The 12,888-nt window shown below is 41.7% G+C and overlaps 1 protein-coding gene across 10 annotated transcripts in view; it reads right to left on the bottom strand.

Annotated features, from left to right (window-relative positions):
- Window positions 1–12,521, bottom strand: part of CEP350 (centrosomal protein 350) — a 69,296-nt gene extending 56,775 nt beyond the window's left edge. For 9 of the 10 annotated variants that reach the window (XM_041419986.1, XM_041419994.1, XM_041419990.1 and 6 more), the window contains exons 1-3: window positions 12,383–12,521; window positions 2,087–2,172; window positions 448–491 (exon numbers count right to left, since the gene is read on the bottom strand). In XM_041419986.1, coding sequence (XP_041275920.1) covers window positions 448–491; window positions 2,087–2,159 — 117 coding nt within the window. In that variant the 5' untranslated portion in view covers window positions 2,160–2,172; window positions 12,383–12,521. Of the gene's footprint in view, window positions 1–447; window positions 492–2,086; window positions 2,173–12,300; window positions 12,345–12,382 lie in introns of those variants that run through there. The other variant, XM_041419987.1, reaches the window with a different exon arrangement.
- Window positions 12,522–12,888: the final 367 nt, after the last annotated feature.

The raw sequence follows: 12,888 nt of genomic DNA, 5'->3' as shown, positions 1-12,888 counted from the left end.
TAAAACCCCACACTGATGCTCAGCTACTGAGAAAAAAGAGGGACAAGGCTATGGGAAAGAGCTGAATTCCATGCAAACCCAAACTGCTTGGCCTCACTGAAGCCAGGTTTTAGATACAATTGCATCATCCTATGTTAATTCCCACAGAAATAAAGCAACCCCAATGCTCAGAATGGACAATTATTAAATACACTGGTGTTGCCCCAGTATCTGATTGGTTTGAGTAAGAAAACTTTTTCCAAAATACAGCAATGTTACATACTCCAATGGCTTTGTGCTATTCACAACTTGTTGAAGAGACAAACACTGAGTAAAATAATTTGGGAAAAGCTTTTGTAGCTACTAACTGATTTGAAAATGAGTAAAAAACAAAACAAAACAAAACAAAAAAACCCCAAACCAAACAATCCCAAAGGAACAAAAAAGAAACAAAAAAAAATTACTTACAGCAGCCTTAGTCTGAGAAAAAGAAGCCCATGCTGCAGTTAGGTCTTCCAGGGCAGAAACAAAGAAATTAATTTCTCATTAGTACATGAAAAACAATGAAAGAAAATGTTGCTTCAAAACAACTTTCATGCTCTTGCTAATAAAGTTCTTTTTACAACACAGCTCCCATCTGTAAATCTCCTCTATGAAAGACTGTTATCAGTCAAGGTTCATCTTAGCAAAGCTATAAAGTATTCAATGTAACATATTATGAGTTTACTAAGTTTCGTTGAATGCATGATGACACCTGAAATCAAATCCACCAGGTATAACAGATGTTTAGAAGATAAAATGAAGCTACCCCAATATAAATATATTTTTCTATTATACTACAGTTTAACTACCTTTTTTTTCCCCCTTCCATTTTCTTCTTCAGTAAACTAAGCATGAATACATGGTCACTGAAAGACTCTACTCAAAACCCAAGCTCCGAAGGGCAGAATTATGAACAGTAATCTTTCTGAACTGTACACCCTACAAACAAAACAGAAATAATGTTTGTGAACAAGCAGGAGGTACTAACCCAAGCCTTTTAATCTAAACAGACAGCACCTACTCTATAAGCAATTGAGCTCAGGAGGATGTAGTAGTGTTTTCCTCTATAAATATTTACTTCCTCAGTTCCCCTCTTTTGTTTTCTAATGGTTCTCACAATCTAATGGCTTATAAAACACAACATCCATGTGTCAGAACCACGGAGAGTAGTAATAACAGAGAGTTGTAAAAATAATCTCTTTCTCATAGTAAAAAAAATTCCAGTTTCATTTCAGGCAAGAAGTAATAACACAAAGGAAGGGTTAGGGAAGCAGCACAGAAACAACTTTGCTTTGACTTCTAGAGATAGTGCTTCTGGTCCACAGCACACTACAGCTTCAAAAAGTAGGCAATTTTAAAAGAAACTGACCACACCACAGGAAATAATCAGCAATAATGTTCTCTTAGAGATAAAATAAGAATTTTTCTCTGCTTTCAAAACAACTTCTGGAGTCCAGTTTTGTCATACTGGAGATCATATGATCGATCTTGAACCACAGGCTTAGCACGCGACTCAGTTGCTCTACAGATGAGACCTTCCTTTCAGGGAAGATATTTTCAGGGAAGTACTGTCATTTAAAAATTTTTCTGCCCCCTCCTTTCCTAAAGTAGAGTAAACATAACAGTAAAAAGCTAAATGATTTCTCCAGCTAAGGGAGACAAAAGTGCTGTAAAAGCCATCCTAGCAGAGATGCACTGTTGCTACTCAAGTGTCTTCACCACTCGAACTGAGCAACTGTCAGAGGGTCTTCCTCACTTCCCTCAAGAGCCAACAGTTCCCAATTTCTGCTCCTGCACTGCTCCTCCTCTACAGCACTTAAAGAAAATCTGTCTCTGTGCCATCTTGGCAACCACATCCCAGGCTGGCAACTGCTAATGCAGATCAGCAAATACTCCGGAGATCAGAGTACAAAACTGCTATCTGCAAAAAGGAAGCCACAGAACACAGCTCTTAGCTCCCAAACTGAGGCAGGAGAATGCTTTCTGGAACAATTCCCCAAAGTTTCAAACAACTCGTGACAAAATATCTCCCAAAACAAGGCAGCAGAACAGAGAAAACCCTTACCTCTGGTAGAATCCTTGCTTTGGTTATGCCTCGGATTTTGTAGAGGCACCTCATTAGACTTGCTGCTCCACATCGTGGCAATTTACCTAAAAAAAAATTAGTCCTGTAAGAATCAAAGAGGTATAAAGGAAAAGCAAATGTATCTTAGTCTAAAGAGAACATAACCTTGATCATTATGATGAATGTCTACCTCATCTGATGACTTCAAACCTTCACCATGAACAAGGTCAGATAATCAGCATGAAATCACAGATGTGGTCACAGCTTCCTGCAGAAACCACGGATAATTCCATGGATAAAGAAGGGTTTGATTTTGTTCTCTGTCATCAAGAAACATTAACTTGATAGAAGAAGGCCCAGAGGTCGATGCAATTTAGATCAGAGTAACAAGCATTGCAGCAAGTCTGAAAAGTCCACACTGGAATACTGCACACACAGGCCTAACAGAGACAGCACCGCATGGCTGGAACCTGTAAGTGCTTGGGGAAAATACCCAACTCCACCAGTGACAGAATGAATGTGTCACCAACCTCTGTAAAAGGAACAGGCACAGCAGAACTGCATGGCAGGACACTACAGCCAGGAAAAAAACACAAGGCTGGTGCCACCATTGTTTTTCTGTGAACTTTGAAGACTCACAGTGAATCTAAAATTAGTGTGAACTCCCAGCCACTATCACCAAAGCAGTTTTTATAAAGAAGAAAAGGGAAAAAAACCAAAACCAAACAACAAAAAAATAACCCAGCACATGCTTACTGAGCTGTCTTCCTAACACACTGACAACACTTCTGTAATGGAAAGCAAAAAACAGGTGACCAGGGAATTCCAACAGGAAGTTCTAGACCTCTGAAGGAGTCATAAAAGCACATTCTCCTCTCTCTTCTTTCATGAACTCCCAAATGTAATTTTCCTTATTTTTTAATTACTGAAAATTTCTTTTGCTCTTACTTCCCTACACAGTGTGCCACATAAAAAAAACAAAACCCAATCAAATAATAAAGACTGATCTTCTGGTAAAAGTAGGCCAAAAGTAACACTATCTACTACTTACTGAAACAGATTTTTGCCCATATATTTTGTGACAAGGACTTTTATAAAAAAAAAAAAAAAAAAAAAAAAAACCCAATCAAATAATAAAGATCGATCTTCTGGTAAAAGTAGGCCAAAAGTAACACTATCTACTACTTACTGAAACAGATTTTTGCCCATATATTTTGTGACAAGGACTTTTATCATTTATGGTTTTAAGGATACTCAGAGTGACCAGCAGTAAAGTTTGGTCTCACATTCAGTAATATATCCTGTATTTACTGCAGTAAGTTATCTCCAAAAACTGCTCTTATGCCTTGTAACAACACAGGTCCTCAAAACACCTTTAGTTGTGACTTTTTTTTGATTAGTTCAAGTAAGTGTTTGACAAAATAAGGAAAAGGCATGTAAGCTTATATATGTAGGTACAGAAACACAAGTCCACAATAATTCAGAAATTCTAGAAAGGAAGGTGGGTGTGTTAGTTTTTAAGTATCCAATAGTTATGGGCATTAAGCCAAGTGCAGTTAGAAAATTCTGCTTCTAGGACAGGTGCTGAAGAGCTCATTCATGCAGAACAGCACTTTGTGCCTCACATCATTCATGCTGTAAATCACAGCACTGCCCTGCTCTGGAAATCATCCAGCTGATCCTCTCCATCACTGGAGAAAAGAGCTGTTGGGCTTGAAATGTAGAGAATAAATATTAATAAAAATGAGGGAATTTTCCATAGAGAACTGCTGAAAATACTGTATCATACCAGTATCAGTTTCTTGCCCAAACACTCATGTAACAAAACCTACTCCATATGTAAATTTAGCTTTGGATAACTTCTGGACAAGCAAACATCTATTAAAGGATTAAGTATCCATCTTCATGTAATTGCTTGGGATTTATCCTTGTCATTAAAATTATTAGTATAGATAAGAAAACTTAATTGGGAGCTATAATTGTTCTTTTTATTTTAGCAAGCCATGCGAATGTAGAATTGTAACACACTCTATGTATTCCTTAAATCTATAGGAAAAGTACCAGATAAAACAATCTGAAATTACTTGTTAATAGCTTTCATTCTGACACTAAAAACTGCCAGTCCTTGACCTGAGCTGAACAGAACTCATTCAGATAGTGAAACACTTCAGAGGACACCTTTTACAGTGCACCCTGTACACGGTGTAACACACACTGAGTTATTCCCACAGGTGTGTGCTGATGATCACCAGTGGTCAATAATTCTATCTCAACTTTTCAGTCCTGATGCAACCACAACTCTGAGGGTTTGGGGTTTAGGTGCCCCTCTCCCAATCCTTTGGAAGGGTGGGAGAAATTTATGAGCTTTTCAAAACCTACATACAAACAAATTATGTTGACTCCCATAAACCTCTGAATTCCTACCTATTACTAAAATAACTTCTCTCTATTGCTACAGCTGACATGAATAAGCAGCACTCTATTAAAAAACAAAAACAAACCAACAAATACTTGTACAATTCAATACCCTGCCTCTGCAAAAAATTCAACCAGACAGAGAAGATTCTTTAATGTTACAGAAAGGGGTGGGGAATAAAAAAGAAATAAATCCAGACACAGTTACAATGTCTGTTTATGGGACTTGTATGCAGGGTAATAGACCAGTTAAACACTAAAATACAACTAAATGAATATTGATCAGAGAATAATACTAAACAAAAAATTACATGAAGGAAATTTAAATTATTTTTAAAATACATTTTCCATCAATACAAAAGTTGTCTCAAAGTCCCATGAATAACTTTTACATAAAATACATAAAAACTAAAATCATTCTGAAATGACTGCTTCAAAGAGATCTCGTTCTGCTAAATTAAATCACCATCTCTATTTAATACTGACCTTAAACATAGGGAATGAGCTTAAAAGATGAAATGCCAAAGAACTTCTGAGGAGACAGCACTGATGGCACAAGGTCATCTGCAGGCTGCATAAGGCTTTGAGAATCTTAAAATTGTTGGAAAAAATGTGGAAGACTGCAGAACCAACAGAACTAAAGAGATGGTTATTGGATTGCTCCCTGGGAGACAGACATCCCACACAGGTCCATTCAAGGCTGGCTTGCCAAGCCCCTCCTTGGGTGAGTGATTAAGATACAAACACCACTGTGTTCTGATGTTTCAATCCCACACCAAGGGCTCATCTCATTCTTTATTCACATGTCAAAAAAAAAAAAAAAAGTACTCAAGAAAAGGCACAGCAGAACTGCTAAAGAGGAAACAGAACAGGAAACAATATACTCCAAACTCCTGGAAGAAACTGGAAGGGGGGATGGATACAGGACCTGACAAGCACTCTCTTCTACAAACACTGCTCCTACAAGAAGATGCTGAAGAGAACTGACAGATCAGAAAATGAATGAGAAAGCACCAGAAAGGAGGAAATGGAAACAGAGAGAAAACCACTGCCATGTAAAAAAGGAACATGAGAAACCCACACATTTAGTACTAAACATACCAAGGATGGCACTGAAATGTACAACAGACAGCAAATCAAGGGGTCAACATAGCTAAGAGCACAGCATTTAAAAAAAAGTGGGAGATATGAAAGCAGAATATGCTTAGCAAAGATATGAAGAGATTAAAAACAAGACTGGGAAAAAAAAGAAAATTGTGAGAGAAGCAGGATAAAACATGGAAGAGAATGAGAAAGCTAGAAAGGTGAGAGAAACGCAATGAACTTTTAAAGAACTGGCACAGAGAGCAGCAAAAAGGAAGAAACTGAACTTGTGCATTGGTCCAATTGTGAAGTTTTTCAAAGATCCTTGGTAAGGTTTTTTTTCCTTAGTAGCACAGACTTGGTAAGAAAAGGAAAGAGGAAACTCAGAAGTCATGGCACTGGAACAAGGAAACAGGAGAGGAAACTGAATTGTGCACATTCAGAGAAGGAAGACAATGTGAGCAAGAGATCACCCACTGCTATTTTCACTAACATTTCATGGTTATGGGGGAAAAAACCACAAGTATGCACAGTGAACAGTATTCCTCAAGACTTTGCTTCTTATAAAAACACAAGGGATACTAAATGAAAGGGATACTACAAAACAAATTACAAAAATTTGCTAAGAGTATGGAATGAAACAAGTCATTACCATTGCCTTCTATGGGATATTCTCACACCTTTTATCCACATAGGGACAGATTTTGCTACAAACTGGGTACACAGTGCACAAGGACAGCACTTCATGCAGCTTAAGCAAAAATAATGCATCGGTGCCAATTAAAGAAGCCATCTTTTCCTTTCCTTGTGCCTGGGTGTCTCTTTGCCTGATTCAGGCAGAAAGTCATTGGGCTTATGGGGTAAAGAAAAGTGAACTGGGAGTGTGCTACAGGCTAAAAGAATTCTGCCTGTTTTTTGCTTTATTAGTTTTACCTATGTCACACTCTAAACAACACCCTCCATGCCAGCAGAACGAGAAGGGATGGAAACACTGGTGAACAGCAGGATCAGTCTCAGTCCTGCTGCTCCCCAGGAGCAAACATGTGAAGCTGCTCTTGCCTTTGCCTTGAGAAGAACAGTGGGAATGAGCAAAACAAGAACCATTCACCTTCTTCTTCCCAGTGGAGATAGCACAGGAGCTCAAGGGCACCCTGCCCAGTGTGCCCCAGTGCACCCAGACCTCACACAGGGCACACTTGTCCATGGAGGAAATGGACACAGACACAAATAATTGTTTTTTCCTGTTTGCAAAAACATTTTAAGTTTCCATGTATAAATACAAAAGTGACTTTTGAATCTTAAAAGACCCTCTGGAGCTCCTGTCTGTGCAGCTAAAGCTCTGCACTGCTGGCAGGAACAGACAAAGGTGGACAGGCACAGGCAGACACAGTCAAGCAAATTGTTTTGCTGAGCCAGTCCACTGAAAGTGATGGAAATTATATTTAAAGATGCCAGAAACACTTTCTATGTCTTCTCAAATACCACAAAATACAATTTATTATGATATGGTTGAGTCTGGAATAAAAATAACATTAACCTACTTGTTTTTCTAGAATCCAAGTCCTTACCATACTGCGTTATCTCGCTTAAATGAGAGTTAAAAATATCCTTAATAAATTGTTCTAAGACATCTTTTGGTTATGCATATGGGGGCTTTTAAAATGTTTTTTGATACAGGAGTGACATATTCTTTCTTTGGCCAGAGCATATTTTAAGCAAACTTTGCCTTTCAACACTATCAGATACAGGCAATGTACTGACCTTCCTCAGGACTGAGGACAAATTCCAGCACAACAAACAAATGCATGACATGTTTATCCAAAAAGCTCCACATCTCCAGTACCCACAGCTGACACTGCAGAATGAGGTAGGTCCTCCCTCCACCTTCTTCCAATCTCATTTGTACAATAAGCTTTCAAATGAAATGTAAAGGAAGTGAACACCAGCAGTGCCCAAGGAGCTCATGGATGTTAGCTGCTCTGAGTGATCTACTTTTAGATAACATTCAGTATTTTTTCTTGTAATACAAGCAGTATATATACCAGAAAAACCCACATTCCAAACATCATTACTTTGGAAAATAAAACAAAACAAAAGCTTCATAAGTAAAAGAAATTAAATAAAATTTGATCTGTCTTAAGCTAGATAACAAGAAAACTTTAAGGATACTAAGACAGTACAAAAAAAGAGCAATCAAGATACACCACATACTTGCAGATAGCACTTAAAAATTTCAAAGCATGTGTCACTACCTCTAGCTTTTAACCAGGAACATAAATGATATAAACACACATCCATCAAATGTCAAAAAAACCCAGTAGAAAATACAAATATGTTTCCTGAGTTCTATGATTAAATCACTGGCACCAGTCAGCTACTAAATTTGCATCCAAACTATAGTGAAGATTTCTCTATAAATGAAACATTTCTGGATCTGATTCCTCCCAACTGTATGCTGAGAATGGACATTTACCACATTCTTTTGCTATGAAAAGACATGGCAACTTGCAAAAGTGTCTCTGCTTCATCATAAGTGATGAAGAGGTGATAAAAAATAAAACTGGCTCTAAAAGTGGTTCTACTGAAATTGAATGTCTTCCTCTGCTGCATCACGTGCCAGGAGGTACTCTGAGGAAATCTATGGAAATGAATGTTGTGACAGCTAGTGTAACTTGATTCATTGTTCATGAAGAAATCAGAGTACAAAGGCACAGAGAATGCATCCATTTATTAAGGAGATGCACACAAGGGTTTGCCTATCCATTCACAAGTTCTGTATTTTCTTTGACTTCAAAGATCTTAGCATTAATGACAGAGAAGAAAATACCCCAGTTCCTAGAACAAATGAAGCACTCCTGCATTTTCTTTCCTCAGCCTTCAAAACAAGACTCTGTTCACTTGTTCCACCTCCAGTTACCAGAAACTTCACATTCGAAGATTTCAATTCTTGCAGTCCATAATAAATCCATTCAGCAAAATGTGCTCAAATTCTTCAAGTTCTGTCTCATCTCACAAGGAACACTCCACTGTGAAGGAGCATTCTTAGAACTCTTAGAACATTCTTAGAGCAGGCAATGCCCTCAGCCAGGTACAAGATTCAGACCTGTCTTTTTTTTGAGAAAGCAGCTTTCAATGTCTCAACAGAGCCATGAGCAGAGAAGCAACCTCACCTGCAGCTGTGTCAGCTGCAGGATGATTGCTGATTTCTTTCAAAGCAGAGTAAAGTGCATGAAAACTTCAGGGAAAATATTCCAAATGACACTTTCTCACCCTTGATGCCTCTGCTCAGAATTGCATTCAGAAGGAGCATCTAAATACAGTCTCAATAACAATACAAGGTGTCAAAACACCCCAAACACAAAAACCTCACAACAAGCTGAACAGTGACCACCAGTTCTGTTTCTGAGCTGGCATTACAAAGGCAGATACCAGGATTCTGCTAAAAGACTTTTTCTGAATCTAGTTAAATGAAGCAATAAGATATTTTCTCATGTTTAAATAACACCATCCCTTTAAAAGTTTTTCTGTTTCAGTATGAGAACTCCACCTGGTGCATTGCCATGGATGTGACTTAGTGAGAAATTCTGCCATCAGTGAGAAGTGTTCTTAGGAAGCTAAACCAGCCAGAACTTCTGTTAGCATTCACTAAGTTTCAATTGACCTGGTATAATTGATTAGTTCATTTATTTGCTCTGTTCTTTCTCTAGCATATTGACAAAGGTTTCAGACTTAGGCATACAAGTAATTTTATTCTCAATGGAGCAGTCCATTAAAGCCTATTATATCATTAGCACAATGATACATCCATCTTCCAAGCACTTACATCTATGGATAAATTTCACACTTCTGGTGTAATCCAGCCACATGCCTAATATATTGAGTGCACTGGGAAAGTTTTCTTTCTGCACTCAACTACCAAAGTCCTGTTATCATTACTGTATCACTACACCTGATCTTACATTAGCACTCATATTGACTTCAATAGCATAAATTAGTTTAAGTACATCAATAGCAGAGTTAAACAGTTCTGCTGTACTGATAAAAAGCTGGCTGTCTGATGTCCATTTTCAAGGTGGAGTTGAGCAGATTCAGCAGCTCCACAATGATGAAGGAATCCAAATATTCCTTGCTATCTTCTCTAGCAATCGTGTCACTGTCAGAGATGCAATGCTCACCTGACTGCATCACAAGCCAGTTCAACTCACTAACCGGGCAGTAAATTAATATTTTTTCTTTCATGGTGACTTTTCTTTCAGCAGGTTCTGCCAGGACAGTCAAAGTGGGAGGAAAGAAGCAGCAGCAGTACATCACACCATTCACATAATGTTGTGCAGCTTCACTCACCTCCCAGAGATGGTAGTACAGAATAGATCCAGTGCTGTGTGCACTGACACTCCTGATTTCAAACCTAACTGCAAATGCATTAATAGCACTGCAGCCTCACCTGAGGACTCTGAAGTCAAGGGGACTAAACCCATTAATGACTCTATCCACAAGTCTGCTTGATACAAGGAAGTCTCTTTAGCAGAAAGCAGCTGTATGTCTGGTACAGGGGTGAAAAGAGACAAAGTTCATTACACACAAGTCAACAAAAGCTGTCTCTTTAGCAGAAAGCAGCTGTATGTCTGGTACAGGGGTGAAAAGAGACACAAAGTTCATTACATGCAAGTCAACAAAAGCGTCAGCACAGATGCGGCAACTCCAAGATTAGATTCTTACCCATTTAAGGGATGCTTTTGCCGTGGTGACAGAAATTGCCAATAAAGTTATTTGAAGACATAAAAGACATGATCCATGTTGGGACTGGTTTATCAGTACAGTGCTCAAACCTGAGCTATGCACCAAAGCTTACTAAAACAAACCCACGCAAACAAGATGTTCAGAATTTTAAAATCACTTTCTCTCAGTCACCACCACACCCAGCCTAGGCAGCCTACAAGATGATCCATGCCAATCAGCAACACAGAATCCTACAATGGTTTGAGTTGGAAGGGACTTTAAAGATCGTTGAGTTCCAACTCCTGGCCGTGGACACCTTCCACTATCCCAGGTTGGATGGTGGAAGGACTGGAGCCCCATCCAATCTAGTCTTGAACACTTCCAGAGAAGGGGCAGCCACAGCTCTGCGAGCTCTGTGCCAGAGCCTCACCACCCTCACAGAGAAGAATTTGTTCCCAGTGCCTCAGTTAAACCCAGTCTCTCAGTTTGAAGCCATTCCCTCTTGTCCTACCTCTATAGTTCCCAACAAAGAGTCCCCCTCTGGTTTCCCTGTAGGTCCCTTCAGATACCGAACGTGCTGTGAGGTCTCCACGCAATCTTCTCTGAACAGCCCCGACGTTCTCAGCCTGTCTTCACAGGAGAGGTGCTCCAGTCTCCAGTTCTCTTACCGACTTTGTGGCCTCCTCTGGACTTGCTCCAACAGCTCCATGTCCTTTCTACGCTGGGGACACCTGAGCTGTACACAGCACCCCAGGTGAGGTCTCACAAGAAAGGACCAGAGGGGCACAACCACCTCTCTCAAGATGCTGCCCACACTCCTTTGGATGCAGGTAATTTCCACGGCGCCCTGCCCCCTTGCAGATACGTGCCATCACTCCATAAATCGAATTGCTCTGCTTAGTGGGAGCAGGACACCTTCTGTTTAAAGCAGCGTCACTCAGAGAAACCGAAGCCTTCCACAGCTTACAGTGCTCACGAGGCCACACCCTCAGGTGAATCTAATTATCAAGCATTACCTAATGAAACTGTTGCAGCAACCAGAACTATAGCAAAGAGACAGCAAAACTCAGCCCGACAGAACACTGAGAACCAACATGCAAAGCAGTGAATCACCTACAGCTCCACACGTTTGTCCCACAAACACTTTTGGTCACAGTACTTTGAGTTTTCAAATCAGTAGAACAGTTGAAGCAGTTTAAGATGGCAAACCCTCTCTCCCCCCAGAACCAACCAGTCAAGTGCTAAATTTTCAATTTCAAGACAGTGGATTGTTCATCTACACAATGAAGCTATTTGACACACAAACCTCTACCTGCAAACTTACACAATGTGCCAGGAGATGCTCAGCTGCTGAGCTACAGCTTATATCCAGAGACAGAAACAATCAGAGAATCAGAAATTTGTCAAGGTTGGAAGACACCTTTAAGATCATCAAACATCCTAAACATGTCTGAGGATGGGAACTCCCCCACCTCCCTGGGCAACCTATTCCAGTGCCTGACCACCCTAACTATTCCACAAAACCTACACCGACAGCAGGCAATACACCACACAAAACTGCATCCACAGGACAAAAAACCCAAAAACCAACAACCCAACCTAGCGTGGAAACCTTTATGCCTCCAGCAGGCACAGGGAATGGCACGGATGCGGTCAGAGAGCGCTCGGGGCAGATGCTGCCGGGATGTCAGGAGGACTTTGAGCGGGCAGCCCGAGCGATGCCGCAATGCCGGGGCAGGACGCCCTGGCACAGCACAGGCACACATTTAAACTTTAAAAGCTCCGTCCCGGTGCTCCGGGCGGCTCCGAGGGCAGCGGGGCCACCCCGGGCTGTGTTTCTGTTTCGCCGCACAAACACCCGCGATCGGTGGTTCCCCCCACAACGCGAAAGGACAACAGCGAAACGGAGCACCCCAACCCTCTCCGCTCGTCCGCCACCCCCCGGTACGACAAGCAGCGGAAAACAAATTAAAACTAAGATGAGAAAGAGACTTAACGGTGAAGCGGATGCCGCGGAAACGCCGGAGCCGGGAGCGCGGCCTGGGGCGGCGGCGCGGGCCGCTCCCGCCGCCTCCTCACCTGGTGGACGCCCGCTGCGCCGGCGGCGGGTCGCGGCACATCCCGCGGAGGGCGGGCGGAGGGAGGGCGGCCCGAGCCCGGTGCGCGGCCCGTCAGCGGCCGCTCAGCGCCGCCATTACCGGCCCGCAACTGACACGGAGCGGCGGCGGCGGCGGCGCATCGGGAACTCTCGCGAGAACCGGCCCGCCGCCGACCTTCCCAGCATGGCGCCGGCCCGCCGGGCCCCCTCGGCGCCCGCCGCCATCTTGGGTGCGGCGGGGCCGCCCTGCCCTCCCTCAGGCGCGGGAGAGCCTCGCTCTCCAGGATTTCCCTCGGAGCTTTTCTTTCTCCCCTCACGGTTCTACAGGCTTGACCTGCCAGGTCACTCCCCTTGGTTTTATGTGCAGAGCCCTGGGTGTTGGTGCAAGGCCAGGACTTGGCAATGCTAATTAAACCCAGCGCTGATGTTGGCATTCCTGAAGCGGCTCCAGCCGAAACTAGGGCACCGCTTTTTAGTCATTTGTGTT

Source organism: Onychostruthus taczanowskii, unplaced genomic scaffold, assembly GCF_017590055.1.
Source record: "Onychostruthus taczanowskii isolate IOZ18803 unplaced genomic scaffold, ASM1759005v1 scaffold63, whole genome shotgun sequence".
Lineage (NCBI taxonomy): Eukaryota > Metazoa > Chordata > Aves > Passeriformes > Passeridae > Onychostruthus > Onychostruthus taczanowskii.
This window is presented reverse-complemented; position numbering and strand designations above follow the sequence as displayed.